The sequence below is a fragment of the Epinephelus fuscoguttatus genome, linkage group LG7 (assembly GCF_011397635.1).
Source record: "Epinephelus fuscoguttatus linkage group LG7, E.fuscoguttatus.final_Chr_v1".
NCBI classification, from domain to species: domain Eukaryota; kingdom Metazoa; phylum Chordata; class Actinopteri; order Perciformes; family Serranidae; genus Epinephelus; species Epinephelus fuscoguttatus.
In genome coordinates, this window is record NC_064758.1 from 33,471,253 (window position 1) to 33,491,901 (window position 20,649).

A 20,649-nucleotide genomic window follows, 5' to 3' on the forward strand; every position below is an offset into this window, starting at 1 on the left:
GCCACTGTGCAACACAGTAACCCAGCAGAGACCTAATTTATTGATGTTATATTTCAGTATCGACCCAGCTTACTACCATGTGCTGTAATACCAAGTGGCTCATTTCAGCCATCAAGCTACTGTAACACCGTAACAACAACAGTGGAACTCTTTTTTATGGCCATTTGCCTTAGCTATGATTTTTCGTCCAAACTAGATGCCGGGTCCTAGCATATTTGGTGTCCTAGGTGAGCCTCCCCCTCATATTTATTACCAAAATGCAAATAAACAACCTAACTAACAATATCAATCTATAATTCCATACAAAAATATATACAAATCAACATACAGAAATAAACCGTTTTAAAGTCATTTAGTCCTTCATTACACTAGTTTTAAATGACGCAAATTCAATAATACACATGTATGAAACAACCTTTAACATAACTTTCTTTCACATGAAAAACATCTTTAAAAAATAAGCAAAAAGCCTTTTAACTACATATGCTACACCATAATTCCCTCTCTAATATCTATTTCATAGTGCTGTGAAAACATCAACACATTTCTCCTTCAAACAGCTGATTTATTCAAGTTTCTCTCAAAAAACCCTACATTTTACAAGATTACATTGAACACATCATGAGAATATTATAATTTACCCTCATCCAATACTGACTTTTACTAAATAGAGCTTGAAAGCTTCACAATGCAAATCAATGCAACCTCAGTGAGGTGTTCATTGTGGCCATGGACTGCTTAAAGGTAACGTCACCTAACTCTCCTCCTGCCAATTTCAGTTTCTTTCTCTCCACATCCACTCCTCTCAGTAGTGTAGTGGTGGTTGAGTGGGCACCAGAGAGCTTTTGTCGTTTTGACATGATAATGATACAGCGTGTTTCAGGGTTCAACGTGACGTCGGATTACTCGCCCATCTCCCCAGAGAGCAGGTAAAGTGTAACGACCTGGGGAGAGGGCTTCTCTATTATTTAGTAGGCTTTGCTATGTAGTTATGTTGTTGTGGCCTCATGTAATACTTCAAAATAGTAATAACATTACTAAAAAAAAGTTAAAGATAAACATTTTTTTTCTTCCTCATTTGTGGTGCCCCTGATGGATGACAGCCCCCTTAGCATTCGCTCAACCTGCCTCCACCACAGGCTGCACTGATGCCACAAGTAATAACTGTCTTACTAATTATAGCAGCTGATTTAGCAACAAACTAACTGGTGGTTACTGGGGCTCTAGTGTTTCAGACGTCTCTAACTAAACTAAAAGACTTTCATCTCTTCACGTGGTTTTAGGGACTCGTTCTCACCTTCTGCACATCCTGCTTGCATTTGTCCGTCTTCTCGTGGAGTTTCTTCTGCTGGTCTGCTGTGACAGAAGCCTCAGTCTTGCCGTTGGCCTCTCGGGCTGCAGCCAGCTTCTCCTCCTTGCAGGCCATGTGGTACGATTTCTTAGCTGCCTCCATCTGGATGGATGAACACAGGAATTGTCAGTGTTTCACTTACATGATCTAATTTGTCGCATCAGCTCATCTCAAAGGAGGAATGACTCTGTCCAGACACGATACTAGATTGAAATGTGATCAGTATTTATAACTGCATAAAGATCATAAAGATGCCTTTTTTTGCTATTAAGGGTAAAACCTCAAAGTTAGAGCAGTAAAAACACTGTTTCTACTTGCTTCAGTTAGACTTTGTTTCTAGTATATCACTGCACTAGTGAGGAAACAAATGTCCCAGTCAGACATGGGTCTAATGGAGTCTCAGTCCACTCAAATCATACAGGTCCAGCCCCAAAGCAACAGACTCAAACAGCTCCTCAAAAGGGTAAAATACAGGGAAGATTCCACTTTCAACAAGGTGCTGCATCAACAGTTTCAGGCAGTAAAGTTTGTATCTACACAGTGTCTCCCTACACTGAAAATCAAGACTTGGTTCACTGACAATTAATTAGTGTCTGGCTCTGTTGCCTCGTAGAGTTTTTGTTTGAAATATCACGTACAAAGGAATTGTATTTTAACGTAGCTCTCAGAGCTGTAGATCGGGAGAGGTGCCAGTGAAACCACCATGGGTGCAGCCACAGACGGTGTCATGGAGAAGCTCCAGGATTTGCCTCTAGATGAAATCACTAGTTCAGTCTGCCTCTGTACTGCTCAGATATATGCTTAAATTCAGAAATTCAAACTTAAGCCCTATTTATATAACTTGTGTGGCCAGGGGACTTCATGTGATTTTAAATTTAATTATTACAATTAATTTTAAATATTTACAACATACAAACCTAACTCAAAAGGAGTAGGTTATAATCAAAAACAAATTGATAATACAAATAAGTATATAATCAGAACATTTGAAATAAAATAAATAAATAAAACATAAAGTCAGAAGCAATATCAATAATCCTGGCCTAATCAGAGGACTAATGGTGCATCAGTCTGGTAACAAATCTGATAGAGTTGTTGGTAGAGTATCAATATATGTCAAGCAGAGCTTCCAAATTCTAGAAAGGTGCCATATTCGTTTCTTGGACTATACATGCTCTTTTCAATTGGAATATTAATTCCAAAAACCATCTGCTGTGCACTTCCTGGTAATGCTCAAAGCTATTTAGAAAAACCTCTTTTGGAAGTTCTGTAAAGAAGCACTAATGGTTGTTAAGTTCCCAAGAAGGCAGAGTTGTGCGTCTAATGGAAAAGTAAATCCAAGAGCCCTCCTCTATACCACATCTAAAACATCTGTCTAATGAATCAGGTTTATATTTATGCAATATCTGTGGCGTAATAGAGTTGGTGTAGACAGTTATAATGGATGAGTCTGTATCTAGCATTAACTGTGGCAGACAAACTTATTTGACATAGTTCTGTCCAAAGCTCTAATTTATCATTCTTTTAATTTACATTTAAGCCATGATCTCACTCTTAATAATTGTTTAATTAGATCCTGAATTGTGAAGCACTTTGGAAACTAAGTTTCAACATGAGCACATTGAATGAATCATTGATTATTCTTCTGACAATTAAAGTAATAATGATTGACATCACAGAGCCCCGTTTCCACTGAGCAGTACAGTTCAGTACAGTACGCTTTTTTCCCGTTTCCACTGTGAAAAGTTGTGGATGGTACCAATGAAACCGTTTGTACCGTCCCCATTTTTGGTCCCCCCTCTGTTGGGGTACCTAGCACACAGATGTGATACTAAAAGGTGGAGCTGTGAACACTGCAGTCTGTTGATTGGTCAATAGAGGACGGTCAGTCTGCTCAGAGCTGAGTTGTGTCTGGTTTTGAGGCTCATGTAACCACTGTTCATACTGTGTTATTAGTAAACTGTAACTATAAAATGAAAGGATGTTTTGATGCCTCTCACAGCAGCTGGAGTCAGAGAAAAAACTTAATTCACTGGGCCGACTGCCTGCAACTTTTAAGGTGGAACGTTAACTTGTACTGTTGATTAATGCATGAGCTGACGACGTGAATCCATCAACACACCTTAAATTTCACTGTGACAACTTTGACAATCACTTTAGTTTTTACATGATAGACACTTTTAGTAATGAGTGGATCTTAAAGCGTTTATATATATTAATTTCAACCAGGGCTGCATTTATTCTAATCCTCACTTGCAGAAACAAAAAAAAAAAAAAGCATCATGGAGCGTAGTTCCTGTGGGCTTCGGCAACACTAATCCCCTGAGCTTGCCTGAGAAGGACTAAATGCACAAATCTGCAATTTTTAAATACCCCATGGAGAGAGACTCTCACTGCAGCCTGTTCTATTTTGTTCTGAAAATTCTGGCGTGCAGCCTCATTCTGTATAATGAACGAGGTGCAGACTGATGGAGGAGGAAATACAGTGAGTGCTGGACGGAGCAGTAAGTGACAACAACCCCGTCCACATTTAAGAGTACTGTTTGCAGTGGAAATGCTAGGGTCTAGGTACCATTTCCGAAGAGTTACTTTTGGTTCCAAAGGTACCAGTGCTTGGTGGAAACGGGCTTTGCATTGATGATGGTTTGCTAAACATGATGAATTAGTGGCGTGGATACTACAAATATCCACAGTTGTGTGTAATGACAGCTGCTCTGGCACCGGTGGAGAACCTCGCCAATGTAAGTTTGGCAAACTGTGGATGTGGAAATGAGGCTCGTGCATGTGCGCCCAGCTCTACAATGATTGAGATTTATAAAACAGGAAACATGCGTACGTGCGTCTTCATAAATGTGACAAAAAGAGCTGTATGCACATTTTTGTCTTTGTCCGTACACACAGTTTTATGCATGTGGCCCCAGGTGTTACTTTGTGTTTTGCATTTTTTTCTACTGTATTTTGTTTTTATCAGGATGTCAAGTTTAAAATAATGGAGACTCATACAGGAATGAATGTTGCTGTGACACAGTTGGAGACAAATCAACATCTTAAGCACAAGTGCGAACCATACAGCAGCCCAATTCATGTCTCACATGATTCATGAAGTGAACACAACTTGTTCTGTCACATCAAGGACAAAGACGGTGACTCATATAAATTTGCTTCCATCCCCCTCACCTCCTTGAGCTTTTTAGCCCACGGTTTCTGCGCCTTCTTAAAGCCTTCCTCCGCCTCCTTTGCCTCTTTGAAGCCTCCGATCATCTGCTTGTGGTAGGCTTCCTTCTGCCAGTTCTTCACTTTCTCTACGTCTTCGTTCATCAGGTTGTTCTTCACATCTTGGTGCAGCTCACTCACCTTCTCTGCCTCAGTCATCACAGCCAGCCAGGCTCTCTCCACTGAGCCGTACTGTGGGCCTGAGGGATCGGACAAAATTATTAATTCCATATAAAATATTCAGTGCAATAACACGCAGCCAAATATTACCAGAGAGCAACTAGCAAACTCTGTACACGCTGTGGGAAATTGAAAAACAGCGTTAAGTACATTCATTTGTTGAGCTATTTATTTTATTGACCCTCTCCAGCATGCTGACCTTTCTCAATGAGCTGTCTCCATCTCTTGGACCAGGCAGTTAGCTGATCACCATACGCTTTCTCTATCTTGGCACGTTCCTGCAGGCAGCCCATGAGGTCATTGCAGAGCCGGTGGCCGTCATCAAATCTCTTGACAGCACGTTTGTAGTTCCCCACCTGAGAACACACAGACAGAACGGTTAATGGGACAGAAAGCAAATCTGTCTGTACATACAGTATATCTCTAAAGAAAAAAACAAAAACAAAAACATCAAATTATGTTAAAAAAAGATGAAAAAGTGTATTTTCATATATCAGTATGACTCATCAAAATATATGATGATAGGCTACACACTTCGAGAATGTATGGTATAACAGGGAGGACGCTTCCTTTAAGAACAGTCTTTTTAGTTAGTCTAGGTTTTTGAATTCGATTTCAGTATGTACAGTATTACTGTACATAAACAGCACATACACTTTTGGTCGTCATGTGCTGGTAGAGTATTAAATGTAGCTGTTATAGCAAATAACACCCCCAAAGAAACAAGTAACAGGTGAGTAAAATAACACATTTTTTAAAAGACCAGTTTCCTGTAAATATATAAAAACAGGCTGATTTAATGGGGTTTCTTCACCTATCATTTTTTATCTGAATGCTAATAGCAGTTAGCGGATAGCTTTTGCTGTAGTAGCATTATTAGAGCATGAAGTGATTTACTCTCCTCTCCCAAAAACAGGATAGAATGTCTTTTCAGAGTTGCTGTGTCTTTTAAAAGGTGCAATGTGTAAGATATGGCCAGAAATTTAGTTTAAAACATTCAACAACATTAACAGAATGTGAAGAAGTAACAGTTTTGACATTATGTTAGAGATGTTTATATACTGTTGGCAGAGATATCTACTGAAATGAGCATGCTTTCCAGCTAGCCCCGGTCCGTCCTGTCTTGTAAGACCACCTCGAGAGGCGATGGTGAGTCATCATCATGTCCACTCTGCCCTCAGTCTAACAGCAGAGGATAAAGAAGTAGAGCTGCCCCAAGGGCTTGTCAATTATGTTGGGCAATTGGAAAGAACAGCATGTAGAGCCAGGAAATAGTCACATCTAACTTCGTGAAATGAGTGTTTATTTTGACCAAACCAGAGTTGGTGATGATTGAAACAATGGAAAGACCAACCAAGATGATGTGTGCGAGTTTCATTTTGTTTATGTCCAGTTTGAATTCAGTGAGTTTTACAATGAGCAAACAAGGCAATTAAGCTTGTCTAGTGGTTCCCAACTGGTGCAGCCACAGGACAGTCATACATGTGTTTGGCCATGTCGTTGAGCTAGTTTGCTGACTCTGTCAAGTAGCTGTCCAGTGTCCAGTTGTCAGTCACTCACTCTACAGCAGGAAACGACACTTCAGAGTAAAATCTTTGTGCTGGAATTTCACTGTACTTTAAAATAAAGTGTGTTTTTAAAGAACTTGACATGTTTACAAGTCACTTGTGGTCCATTCAGAGTGGACCCAACCCACCAGTTGGGAAACACTGGGTTAGTCTTAGTTTGGTGAAAGAGAGAAACTTAAATTCAGAACTAGTGTTGCACGATATACCGGTACTAAAATAGTACCGCGGTACTAGAGTATTCCAAACGGTACTATACTGCATTTGGAAAATACTGGTACTTTGAAATTGATTCAATTCATTAATTTAGTTAATTTATTTAACTCATTTATGCACACAAATGCCTTTCTTGGTCCTACTGGAGCACAGATTGCACAAGTGGTGTGTATGACAACACCTGTATCAACATTTGCAGCTGGCGCACGTGAAAAAAGGCAAGAGAAAGTCTGCCTCGCAAAGGGAGACAACACAAGACAACACAAACTTGGTGGAACATTTGAGTTACCAAACCGTGACGTCCGTACTGAGGTACTTACCAAACCATGATTTTTTTGGTACCGTTACACCCCTACTATTTATTGTTCTAAAGGTTTTTATCCAAAAGGACTTTTCCTTAGGAAAAGTATCTAAGAGTATCGAAATTCATATTGGTATTGGTACCGAAACAAAGATTTTGGTATCGTGACAACACTATTCAGAACATGTATGGTTGTATTTTAGGGTTTCACAGGGATAATAGGTGTAAAAAAAAATCTTTCTTGACATTTTGGTAAGTTTATTTTGTTTACTGACTAAACTAAAAAAAGCTAAGAGAGCTTATACTGGTTGGTTTGGAGGTGAAATGCCCCTATTAGTTTGGAGCATGTGGCCAGGCATTGCACACTGCACCTTTAACTATTTTAGAAATAAAAACCAGACTGGGGTGCCTGTGACTCAGAGGTAGAGCAGGTCATCTACTAATTGAAAGACAGGCGGTTTGATCCCCAGCTCCTTTAATCCACATGTCAAAGTATCCTTGGGCCAGATACTGAACCCCAAATTACCTCCGGTGGCTGTTCCATTGGTGTGTGAGAGTGAATGCTTACTGAGTAGCAGGTGGCACCTTGGTAGCCTCGGCCACCAGTGTGTGAATGTGTGTGTGAATGGGTGGATAGTGTAAAAGCACTTTGAGAGGTCAGAAGACTAGAAAGGCTCAATACAAGTGCAGTCCATTTACCATTAGATAGAAATATAGGTGTGGAGGAAGATGTTAATGCTTTTACATTTTTATAATTAACAAAAATACATATATCTTTATTTTGCTTTAAACTTGATGGTTCCTCACATTAACGCCCTTGTCAGCTACCAAAATGTTATTCTGTCTGTCTTTGTCAGAAATCAGAGATAATTTAAAACTAATTTTAGATCATATTTACTTACAAATCTGTGCTCCAAAACGGGCACTGGCTGAGTTACATGTGGGTGGGTGTCTGGCCCCATTTTATCTTAGAATGCATGGTATCCAGGACTGTTTTGGATATTTTGATGCTAATCTCTAAGTATATCCTGAAATGTACAGCACGTTCAATCAACTGCAGTATCTAATATGCTGCACTATTCATGCACATTCAATTCCACACAACAATCAGCTTCAGCCACATTTATTTTCTGGATAAAGACATCAAAACATTTTTTGTCCTATCCTATAAACACTCCAGTATCCAGAGTTATTTCCTGCCTTTTCTTTTAGGTCTCGCCACCTTAAGTGATACCACCTTAAAAGAGCAGAGCCAGGCCGTGTGGATCCGCCTCCTCAGTGCCTGCAGGGGGCGTGAGCTCATGGTGCATGATGAAGGGAGGGTAGTGTGGAGAAGGGGTGGGGGGTGGGGGGTGGGGGGGGGGGTGGGGTTGCTCGTGCCTGTGCATGTGTAGTTATGCAATGACATGGGCTTGTGTTTGTGTGTGTGTGTGTGTGTGTGTGTGTGACTGCTTTAATCCTCTTGAGTGGTGTAATGCAGGCAGACAGATTCTCAGGGATAGACGTCGAGGTAGAGACAGAAATACATAGAAACCACACACTGCTGCTGGAAGTACATACAGTCGTGTTCATACATACATCACACACACGCGTGTCTCTCTGAGAGCCTGTCTGATGCGTTTGCTGGCTGCAGGGCTGCGCTGTGATTGGCCCTGACACAAGCATGCATGTGCAGTTACTGTTTGAGATGAGAGAGCTGCAGGGAGGCAGTGAGACAGGTGTGCGACGGTATGACTGTTGGCCTGCGTGACAGATTGCCAAGTCGCACCAACAACAACACACAGGTGGACTGGTTCTACACATGAAAACACGAACCAGCTCTTGTTTTTGTGCCGCAATTCAACATGGTGGTGATGGTTGGTTAAACTTGATTAGTGCCTCTCGGCCTAGTTGGATCAAATATCAACGTTTCTGATGAGAAAACCTGAGAATTGAGTGTTTTTCTCCAGCATTTATAAAGCATGAGCCGACCCGAGCTGTGTTGCTAGTATACAGATGCTATAGGCAGGTGCATGTGGTGAAAGACGGCCTCAGAGCAACTGATGACTGAGGCTCTTTGTCTCTGTCTCTGTGGCTGAGAGCCATGATACAAAGAAGACTCTGTACTGAGGGAATTCATTAACGCTAATTTGGTGCGGGGTAAAAAGTACACACACTGCATCTCAGCACAAGAAGTGAGGATGGATTGTATGATGTTTATATTTGCTGTGATGTCTCCTGTGATGACACAATTTATAATACACATGATTAACAATAGTGGTAAAATATTATCTTCAATAAGAAACAACTGTGTTGAAATAGTGTCTGTGGCAGGTTCACATTTGGCACTCACATCTTGAACAAAGTAACACAGTAATTATTGTAAAATCATTTGTGCGCAGATAGTTTAACTAAATGATGGAAGCCCATTTACACCAAAAGAATAATTGCTGCATTAGTCTCATCTTCAGTTTTTCACAGCCTGCCTTCTTGTCTGCCAGGAGAAAAGATACACAACAAGAAATACTAAAAATACAAATGGGCCCAAGTCGAATTAAGTCCACAAAAGACCAATTTATTTGAATTTGTAGCTCATAATTTGGACGTGCTATGAGTATATTTATCCTGTTATTTCAGACTTCAGTGTATTTTTCTTCCTGGCATAAATGGGCTTCATTAACCAGAAACTAAACGTGAAAGCAGGACATGATAACTTACTTAATTATTTTAAAAGGTATATGGACATGTTTACAAAATATGATAATAAATAAGACTTATGTAAGAGTGTTTGTTTGGATGATTACTCTTCATTTTCTTTCCTGTACTGTTCACAGTACGCTGTACTGACACTACAGACAAGGGGCATCTATGTTTTAAAGTCTAGATAAAACCAAAGACTAGACATAACTAATTTTTTTGCTCTGTGACCAAAAATACAGACACTGCAACTTTCCATTTGCATAAAAGCTTTTTAGCTGCACTTCTGCTTAATGAAGCAGAGAAATTCCTGGTCATCATTAAAGGAATACTTCACCCCCCTAAATGTTCCCTTTGTTTTCTCGCATGCCTCCAGTTTGAACAAACTTGATGTAATGAAGTCACAGGGGTTTGTGTTTAACTACAGCAAAAACTAAACTGTCATGCAACTTGTGCAGTATAAGCCAAGCCTCATTTATCCGGTCGCATCCTCAGTACTTAACAAACATATGCATTTTCGCTAACACACTACTATTTAAAACACTTTTGCATAAACGACGTCTGTGCCTGAGACTGTTTGTGCAGTGTTTTGAAAAAAAAAAAGAAAAAAAAAAAAAAAAAAAGGAAATGTTTTTGCAAATCTGCATATGTTTGGGAAGCACTAGGCATACGACTGGATACATGAGTAAATGGATGTTTTGATATAAAATGAATGAATGAATAATTTTATTTTGGTCACATACGTCTGGAGAAACAAAGATTATTTCTCACAAATTTTCTCACAGTCAGTAACCGAAAAAGGAACAGGCTGAAGCCCCCGGCTTATTTTTGCTTGTCCTACATTAACCAAAGGACAACCCAGAATATCAACTGTACCAAAGAAAGGAAATAAATAAATTTATAATTAAACACATTATACTCTAAATTACAATCAATAATCATTTGACATTTCAAGGCTTTTCAAAAACTCAACAGAGAGCAACACAATTTCAAATCAGCACTGAGTCCATTCCAGTTTGACTCCCAAAACTGAAACACATCTGTGTTTTACATTAGGTCTCACTTTACACGTTTCATAAATAAACAACCCTATATATAGTTTTACTGTTGTTAAATGAAGTCCCCTATGCCTTCAGTTTATCAAGAATTTTCTCCGTTTTTGGATTTGTTCACTATGGAGTCATGCAAGCTCCCAAATTCAGTGTAACACAGGGTTGGGGTGGGTTAAGTATTCCTTTAAGAATCCAAAAACTGAAGGCAATAGTTTGACATTCAAGGGAAATACACTTTGCAATGACAGGATGAGAACTTTGATATCACTCTCATATCTGTAAAATATGAGGCTAGAGTCGACAGCTGGTTAGCGTAGCTTAGCATAAAGTGTAAAAATAAGATTTGAGAGTGGTATCAATCTTCCCATCTTACTCCCGGCAGGCCATGCTTAATTTGTGCAACTTCCTCCTTGAGCCTCAGTGGGTACCAAACAGCATCGCTGCAACTTCTGAGACAAATTTTCCTGTAAAAACTTGGTGACACTAATCTAATTTTCATGGTTTCAGTGGTGACTCTGTTGGGCTTCAGAGGCCACATTAATACAAGACACAGAGGATGATAAGGGCTCCGGTCTTGGCTCATGTGAGAACAGATATGACGGTGTTGTCCGTACCTCCCAGAAGCTGTCCATGGTGTCGTCAGCACCTGCACATTCATCGTAGGAGCCAGACATTTTCCTGGATGTGGCAAAGCACTCTAATGACTAAACCTGTCCTCTGCAGCAGAGCTGGGTTCCTCATGCACTGGAAGACACAAAGAGAACGACAACAATGTGACTTTACATTAAACAGATACAGGAACAAAGATGTAAGGTGGATATGCACGAGCAGACATCAGAAGGCCAAAAACTGAGGAGAAGCAATGCAGCAATTTTCCCTGGCAACTGGAGGAAACCTTTCAGTGTTTCTATATGAGGCGTTTATAATAATGAGATAAAAATAGTCTCCTCCGCCACGCATACAGCGCCGTGCCCTGAGGAATGAGAGGGGGCATCTTATATTGGTGTGTCCTAGAAAAAAGACCAGAGAGAGTGGAGCATCACGGCCATCACACAGCTCTGACCCTGAATCCTTCCACTGTGCAAACACTGTCACTTGACACATTACATCTGAGGGTGAACACGCACACACTACACTGTAAAAAGAAGCCTGAAGTGTGCCTTTTGTGTTATTTTAGAATCGTGTAATTACCAATATTATCACATTTACTGCTATGATATGATATTACCATTACTTCCATATCCAGTCTGTTTTTGATATTTTGCATGTGTATTTGTTTCCTTTGTCTCTGTTTACATTGTAACACTGTCCAATTTTGACAGTTTTATTTATTGTTTTGTTGTATTTTCACTAATAACCAAAAGTGCTGCAGTAGTAAAGTGCAGATCTTTGCAAGGCAGCAGCACACCCCAGACTGATCGCAGCTACTCTAGACAACTCTTGTAGTTTCCGCAGACGCTGTGCAGCACAATTCAGAAGCTAAGAACAATACATGGCTTGTCTATTTTTGACGAAGCCATGGCGCATTTCACTGAGTCGATAACATTTTCCTGCTAATAGGCACTGTATGTGAAATAAATATACAACATAATTATGTGGATGAATGTATTTCAATAACTAAAACAACACAACAAACCTTTGATCCATGTCATTAACAATTGGACTTCAACGGTACTAACTCTGTCTGTAGGCTACAGAACAACAAAGTAGGAAATAACAACGATAAACACAACTAATAAAGACGAAAACAAAATTACCGACTTATGGTAAAAGCAAAATATCAAGGGAAAATGACGAAATCAACAAAATCTGCAAATCTACAATATCAGGCTGGCAAAACCCTCCGCGTCTGAAACACTCCTGGTGTGGTATGTGTGGTGGACTGAGGAAAAAAAAGGGGTCGTAGCCATGGCACCCGGTACATGGTGCAGCTACACTTGCTTGAATTTTCCCTCCCGGCTCCCTTACAGTTAAAATAGACCAAATATTTTTTGGATGTCAGTTTTTGAGTCACGACAACAGCCAAAAAGTGTCCTGCAACCGACTAGGTAAGGCTTGTTGTTTTCATCCATCCATCCATCCATCCATCCATCCATCCATCCATCCATTTTCATCCGCTTATCCAGGGCTGGGTTGCGGGGGCAGCAGGCCAAGCAAAGCACCCCAGACGTCCCTCTCCCCAGCAACACTTTCCAGCTCCTCCTGGGGGACACCAAGGCGTTCCAGGACAGATGAGATACGTAATCCCTCCAGCATGTTCTGGGTCTGCCCCGGGGCCTCCGACCAGTTGGATGTGCCTGGAACATCTCTAACGGGAGGCGGCCAGGAGGCATCCTGATCAGATGCCCGAACCACCTCAACTAACCCCTTTTGACACGAAGGAGCAGCGGCTGTTTTCAGCCAAGCCAATTTCCAGAAAACGTTCGGCCTCTACTGGCCAGACAAGTCAGCAGTCAATGACGATATAAAGCACTAAAAAGGTTTTTCAACAATTATGAATCACCACAACGAGAGATCCTTGTGATTACAGTCATGAATGCGCACACAAAATATGAGGCTGATTGGTCCAGTAGTTTGCCAGATTAGCTACGGACAGACAGATGCACACATGACCAACACATTGTGCCTGGTGAAGAAAAAAAATAGAGACTTGCAAAACTAAATCTTTTCCTAAACTGTCCATTACATTTGCGACATTCTAATTAAATCTAAGGACAAGAAGAAACATGTAACTGCACATGTAACTGCACCCCTGAAACCAGATCAACACACCTGTTTTTACACCTATACATGTCCTTTAATAATGTGGTCTAATCACCTCTTTCTTTATAAACCCAAGAGAAGAAACCGCCAGTTCCTGCTGGATTTCCTCCAGCATTTAAGGTAATTTATATTTATTTGTTTGACGTCTGGTCGATATCTTACCACCATGGTTAAAACAGAAGAGACTGCGAGACGCTTTATCAGTATTGAACTCTGTTTGAAGCCTAATCCATTTCACTCACATGACTAATGGCTTTCTCTTGACGGAGAACTCTTCATCGCACTGCAACAACCAATATGACAACATATTGTATGTGTGCGATAATAACAAGGCTCTGTTGATAATGTCCCCGCTCTGACATCTTGGTCTTAACAATTAAACACAGCTGATTATGGTTATTATCTACTTCTGTGCACGGCCTGACAAAACTTTATTATAGCTTTTAATTAAAAATGATAACGAGTTTTGTAAATGTTATTAAGAGCATGGTGCAGTAATTGATTGGTTCCTAATGTGCACGGTGCAAGTTAAGTGTTAGTTAAGCGTGGTAGATAGAGGTCAGTGCAGATGAAGGATGACTCGTGGCCATTTCAGATTAGAAGCTGAGTCTGCACTCTTCAGTCTGCTGCAGCACACGGAATATTTTGTTCGAATATTACCAGTGCCCTCCGTGCTTCATCCTTTAGCTTCCTTCTGCAGTCAAGTGCACTCATTCCTGCAACATCCTTCATCCCTGAAATGAGTCATGAGAAATGACTCTCTGCGTTAGGCTCAATCTGAACCGGCCTGACCTCACTTTCCTTATACACAATGTAACAACGTAATTGTCCTTGTGAGGAAAAAATAAGAAACTACAAGGTCAGCTCATGAAAGGAGAGTATTTTTAGCAGCAGGTCCTGCAACACTGTTTTCACATGTGAGGTCTACTCATCAAAAAAATGTGATCAGGGGAACATTGGTACCCATTGGTAACATTGGTACTCTCTGCGTTAGGCTCAATCTGAACCGGCCTGACCTCACTTTCCTTATACACAATGTAACAACGTAATTGTCCTTGTGAGGAAAAAATAAGAAACTACAAGGTCAGCTCATGAAAGGAGAGTATTTTTAGCGGCAGGTCCTGCAACACTGTTTTCACATGTGAGGTCTACTCATCAAAAAAATGTGATCAGGGGAACATTGGTACCCAGTGTGATTGGTTCTGGTTTCAGCTGCAGAACAGGCAATCTATTCCTGCTCGCTCAGTGTTTTTACAGAACATTGACTGATTCAGCCAAGCTGTGTTTTATCAAAAGGCCGCGGTTACTGTCACCGCTCATAACAGCAGTCTGTGGGGCTCCTCACAGCCGAGGCTTTCAGACACTGGGTATTTCAAGAGTGCACCAACACAAAACACCAAAGAACGATTTCATGATTTGCCAATTTTACCGTCAGTGTCTGAGTCAGAGACAAGTCGAGCCTCTCAGATGCACTGGGATCAGCAGCAAAGTATTTTTCTGGTAAATCATTCTTTTTTTCAGACTCAGAGAATAAAAGAGTCATGTTTTCTGTGCACTCTACTCTCCTACAATATTGATACAGTAACTCTGCAAAGGTTTTGCTGTTTCAAAATGTGACAGATGATGTTATAATCCAGACCTGTAGCTCTCTGTCCTTATCTGTAAAGTACAGTGAAGCCAAAGTTTACATGAATACACTTTTACATGTTTACACACACTAAAAACCTGCTATGATCCCCTCTGTATCCCTCCATCAGTTTACTGTAGAGCTGTACCGAATAGTTTGAAGCTTCATTCATAACACTGACATTTAAATTCTAAATAAATGTATTTTTTTTGCAAGTCTACTTATTCTGTTTAAACCCAATACTTCTGCACAGCTGCAGACAAAGATCAGGCTACGCTACTATTATTAGTGTTAAACTATTTGTAGAATAAGATTCCAGTGGTGGCTGCGTAGGATTGTTTCCGACTCGTGTAACTGAAACATTTTCAGTAACTCCAGAGCGTTCTCAGGTCCAACAGCCAAAAGCATATGAAAAAAGACAGGTGCAGTCATTGCCAAAATTCACAACATGCGTTTACCTAACAAAATATTCTGCTGCAGTCCATATTTGTTAGTAGGGCTGACGTGACTGCTTCGATGCTTCAATTGTAACAACGGTAAATGACATCAAAAATCAGTATTCGAATGCTTCAATATTTGTTTCGAGGAAACTGAGAGGATGTGGCAAGTGTCAGACACAGTCTTAGTCATCGACCCACTTTGCAAGCGATTAATTGGCAGTCCGATTTGGTAAAGGAACAGGCGAGATGAATTGTGGATGATTATCTGCAGCTGGTAACTGGAGTGTAGCTCTTGTGTGGTGTTTGAGTTATTCAGAACTTACAGAAACCTTGCGTGCAATAGTCCACCTTCCCCTCCACATCTCTATCAATCTCTTTCTCGCTAACACAGCAGTACTAAGTCCTATTGAAGTCTGGTTGGGTTTGGGTGATTGATTAGCATGTATGGATATGATACACACCCTGCTGTCTATCTGTCTATCTTTTAAGTGTTTAATGTTTTGTCGAACTGCACAATAACCAAAAAGTAGTGACTTGCAAAAGGGTTTCTTCTACATTGTCAACTACTTTTGTTTTCTGATTAAATTAAGGGAACAAAAAAGAACTGTGTAATTGCAACCATAAAACAGAACAGATATAAATACACTGAAACAAGATCAACACACCTATTTTTACACCTAAAGATGTTCTTTAATGATGTCGTTTAATCACCTCTTACTTTATAAAACCTACTGAACACACAAAGGAAGGCACATGTGTATTAACTGGGCGTTCCAGCAGCAATCTAACAGCACCATAAATTACATTTCGTCATTAAAGAAAGTTGATTTAATAAAAAAATGACTGACTCATTTAATCCAACGAGTCATCTTATCCAAATAGAGGATTTTGTTCTATTTTTTTAGTGTGATGATGTCAACAGAAATCGTCAACAGAACCTTTGAATGTCAAAATAAAAACCATTTGGCACAGCCCTGGTTTCTCATCATAGCTTCATCCGTTGGGACAAAATGGGGACACAAGACCCCTTTCTGCCAATCAGCACAACACCACAGATGCACGTTAGCCACCCTCACAACCTGCCTGACACATTCAAGAACCCATACCTCGCATCAGTGAAGATAATTTATGACCATGAAGAGACATCCAATTACCACACTGACCTCTGCTAAGGAAATGGACTCAACCCCTACAACCCTCCTGTCAAGAGGACACGCAGATCCACTGATATTAACAGATATGTGAAGAAACCGTTTGACATTTTGGCAAAGACACTTATTCACTTTCATCCTGAGAACTAGATCAGGAGACAGATACCACTCACACACAGCCTGTCTCTCTTTAAAGGTAACACGATCTGCCAACCAGCACCTCTAAAGCTCACTAATTAACACAAAAACCAAAGTGTAAAAACTACAAGTTGTGCTAACTAGCTGCTGGCTCTAGCTTCATATACACCATGCGGACATGAAGGTGGTGTTAATCATCTCATTTAACTCTTGGCAAGAAAGCAAATAAGTTATATTCCCCCAAATGTCAAACTATCCTTTAAAAATCAACATTCTGGCAACTTCCCCAGATGGACTCCTCATTGACGAGGATAATCTTTTGACAGCTTGATGTAATGAGCATATGTCCGCACTCTATATACACATATGTCTTCAAAGGAACCAGTAATATATGTTAATAATAAAACACACTCGCAATGATATGTGCATGTGTAGATAAGTTAAACAAACGGGCTCACGGTTGTTATTTTTATGGACCTGTGTTTATTCTGCCTGCATGTCTTCGACATGATAAATTCCGAAAAGCAAATTTGCTCAGCTCTGATGACAACAGTGCTTCCACTTGGGGGGATTAGTCTGAGGCTCTCTCTTCGGTAAATACACACCATCATGAAAACAGCAGCAGTCTGAGACACCATCCAGACGTCACAGGTAAAAAATGTTTATATTTAGTCGAAGAAATGAAGAAAAAAAAAAAAAACACATTAAAACACGACTGTGTGATGCAAGAGAGCTGCATGCAGCTAAGCAGCCCTAAAGTAGCATGTCTTAATCTCAGCAACAAACAAACACCATTGGTCCAGCTACCTGTCCATCAGTCGAGCCCTCCAACTAGCTTCTGCATCCGTGACTACAACACCTGGTGACATCAAAGCCAGTTAATCTGCGGCACAATGCCAGAATCCCGGCTGATAATAAAAACGGACGCATCGAGAGGTTTAATTTAAACAGAACTCACACACTTCAACCAACATACACTTGATTGTGTCTAGAAAGTCTGGATTAACACGATAATTCCCAGATAGCGGGCAAGACATTTTCTTAAACTGACAAGCTAGACTGCAGTCAAATCACTCTGTAGCATGAGTGATTATATGTAACGTGGAGAGATGATGGGTGAGAGCTGAGGAAGCTTTGAATTCTGTGTAAAGACAACTTGAGCTCACTGGGCTGAACAACAGAGAGAGAACACATCACAAAGAGGTCTCAGTTCGGTCCGTTATGGGAGGCTGTCGTGTGTCCCATGAGATGGATAAGAGTCAGGGGTAAGAGTGGTAGCATTGTGGAGAGAGGGGCTTATACTCATAGTTATTAAGGTCAATCCACCTCGATGACTGTGAACACCTCTCATTCCCCACGGAATTAACTGCTGAGGAAGTCACAATGAAGCCAGAGGCGCAGGTTTTAACTACTCAAATTTCATATAAATGGGCCAGAATAATGAATTAGGTCTGTGTATCATGCAAAGAAACACCCAAAATACTGCAGACAGTAAGTAAAATATATATATAAAAAATAACAGCTGGTCTGTATGAGACACATTGATCCATCTGGATGTATCTTTCCGTCTGAAACTGTTAACAACCCACTCACTGACCACAACACTTGCTGCTGTCAGAGCGATCCCTTTTGTAATTCAAAGTCTTTTAGGAGTCTGTTGTGATTGCAGAGGCGGCATTGTTGCCTGAAGCTGACAAAATACTACAACTCAAACTTCTCAAACTTCTGCACATTTGTAAGTAACCAAACATTGGTCTGCAAATGCACTTACCACAATTGGCGCCATCATTGAAAAAGAAAAAACAATCCTGAAATTTGAAATCAAACAACTCCTTGAAAAGACTCCTGTCGGTTGTATTAATTTGTAGTCCAACTGTGTCCTTTAAGGCTCTGAATGATTAATGTGTTGCAAATTTTTATTTTTGCAGCTTTGACCTCTGTGGCCAAAGTGAACCCAGAGAGGACGATAAGTCTGACCACACCAGCGTGTCTCAGAGGCTGAGGGATAATCCTGCAGTGTGCCACTTGAATAGCTTTAGAGGGGGAGGGTACGAGTTAGGAAGAGGAGCAAAGAAGCGGATAAGACGAGACAGAAACAAAAAGTGGAGAGAGGTATGCTGATATGAAACTAATTATGATATCACATACTGGCAGGGTAGCAGTACACATATGTTTCTGTCTGCATGGGGACACATGCATTATAGTTTGTGTGGTGACAGAGAGGTTACAGATTTCATTACAAATGCACTATTGACACAAACAGCACTGCAGTACTGTGGCTTCAGATCACAGCAGCAACATGATTCAACTTAACACTGCCAGTACCTGATGAACATGAACGCTTTTAAGAGAGTTAAAGAGAACCCCTGAGCCAGGTGAGATAAATGTTCCTGACACAGTCAGATGGTCCACTGCTGGCAAGCCTTTCAAAGCACTGAATGGGAACCACAACAAACATGTAAGCTTGTTATGGTAAGAAGATTTCAGAGAGATGAACTAACTTTACTCCAGCACACGACCAGGCTCACTGTGTTCTGACTGATTAGACAACAGCAATTCAAAGAAGCTGCTGAACTAATTTAGCCATTTCTGTCTCTTTATTAATGTAATCATATACATGTAAAGGTCCAGTGTTAGGAGTTAGGGGGATATGTTGGCTGATATGGAAAATGATATAATAAATACATTTTCTTTAGAGTGTAATCACCTGAAGGTAACAATCGTCGTGTCTTTGCTAGCTTAGAATAAGTCGTTTATAGGGCTGCCCTGTAATAGTCAACCAAACGTTAGTCGATAAGAAAGTTCATTAGTCTGCAAGATTTCATTGGTCGCTTAGTTGCAGAGAACAAACAAACAAACAAACAAACAAACAACAGCTCCTGGAAGAAGATCAGCTCTGCACTCAGGATTTCAGGTAAAGGCTATATGATGCTTGTTAAGGTTGCTTTGCAACATCAGACGCAACCTGCCGACACGCTCTTGAAAGCTGGCACAAAAAGGGCACAAGAGTAGCACCTAAAGCCCAACCTCACGTTTTCCAAGCGGTTAAAGACGCAGCATGTGTACGGCCCCTAATTTCCAGGGCTGGTACCTGCGGTTATTCCACAGGCTAGTCAATAAAGTGTGGGATCATTCTGAGAAGGTGAAGGACGAACCCAAGGTGATATGTAAACTCATCTTCATTGGTCGACTACAAACATGACGTATCATCTAAAACATGGAAGTAGCTACATGCCTGTTAGCCACTTACCACAATCATTACTGCTTTGCCGACAGTGTCATTAACAGGCTGTTTGTTTTGGAGAGGGAGAGACCTCTGCAGATAATTAGACTCCTGGTAAAAACTTTCCGATGTCTGGACCAGAAATAAGGTGAGAAGACACTGGCAGGTGCTGGGCTAGCATGACGTAGGAGAAACACTGGTTTGTAACGTGAAACTGCTTTATTTAGGGCTTTGTACCGGTTTAGTCACCGGGAACGTTTGTTTTGGAGAGGAGGAGACCTCTGTGGATAATCTGGCTCCTGGTTAAAACCTCCTGAGCAATGAACACTGAAGGCATTCTAACCGAGACAAGTTTCAGCAGGTTGCAATCTGAAATCCTCCCCACTAGGTGCCACTAAAACCTCCTAAATCTTACACGCTGTTCCTTTAAAATCTATATAGCATGTCAAACATTTTATGAAGTAACTCTACTAAAAGTCCTCAGTTCATATTTAGATGTACAGTTGGTTTACGATGCATTGTGGTTGTTTGTGGACGCTGTTTGATAAGCACAGCATGTCCTTCTCCTCTACTGACTGAGTAAAAGAGGACACACAAGGGGAAAGACAGAGGGAGGTCTTTTATTGAGATACAAGCAAGGAGAGAGTGACAGAGAGAAACCGAGCGAGACAACAGTGGCAGGGAGGAGAAAGGGAGACGAGATGAAGATTGAGATGGAGGCAGGCCAGGGAAGGACGTGACAGGAGAGAGGTA

General features: G+C 40.7%; 1 protein-coding gene across 4 annotated transcripts in view; it reads right to left on the minus strand.

Annotated features, from left to right (window-relative positions):
• Window positions 1–20,649, minus strand: part of LOC125891361 (protein kinase C and casein kinase substrate in neurons protein 1-like) — a 69,889-nt gene that overhangs the window by 12,726 nt on the left and 36,514 nt on the right. For 3 of the 4 annotated variants that reach the window (XM_049580592.1, XM_049580590.1, XM_049580591.1), the window contains 4 exons: window positions 11,169–11,298; window positions 4,944–5,100; window positions 4,529–4,764; window positions 1,298–1,453 (listed from right to left, as the gene is read on the minus strand). In XM_049580592.1, the coding sequence (XP_049436549.1) occupies window positions 1,298–1,453; window positions 4,529–4,764; window positions 4,944–5,100; window positions 11,169–11,228 (609 nt within the window). In that variant the 5' untranslated portion in view covers window positions 11,229–11,298. Of the gene's footprint in view, window positions 1–1,297; window positions 1,454–4,528; window positions 4,765–4,943; window positions 5,101–11,168; window positions 11,299–18,444; window positions 18,655–20,649 lie in introns of those variants that run through there. The other variant, XM_049580593.1, reaches the window with a different exon arrangement.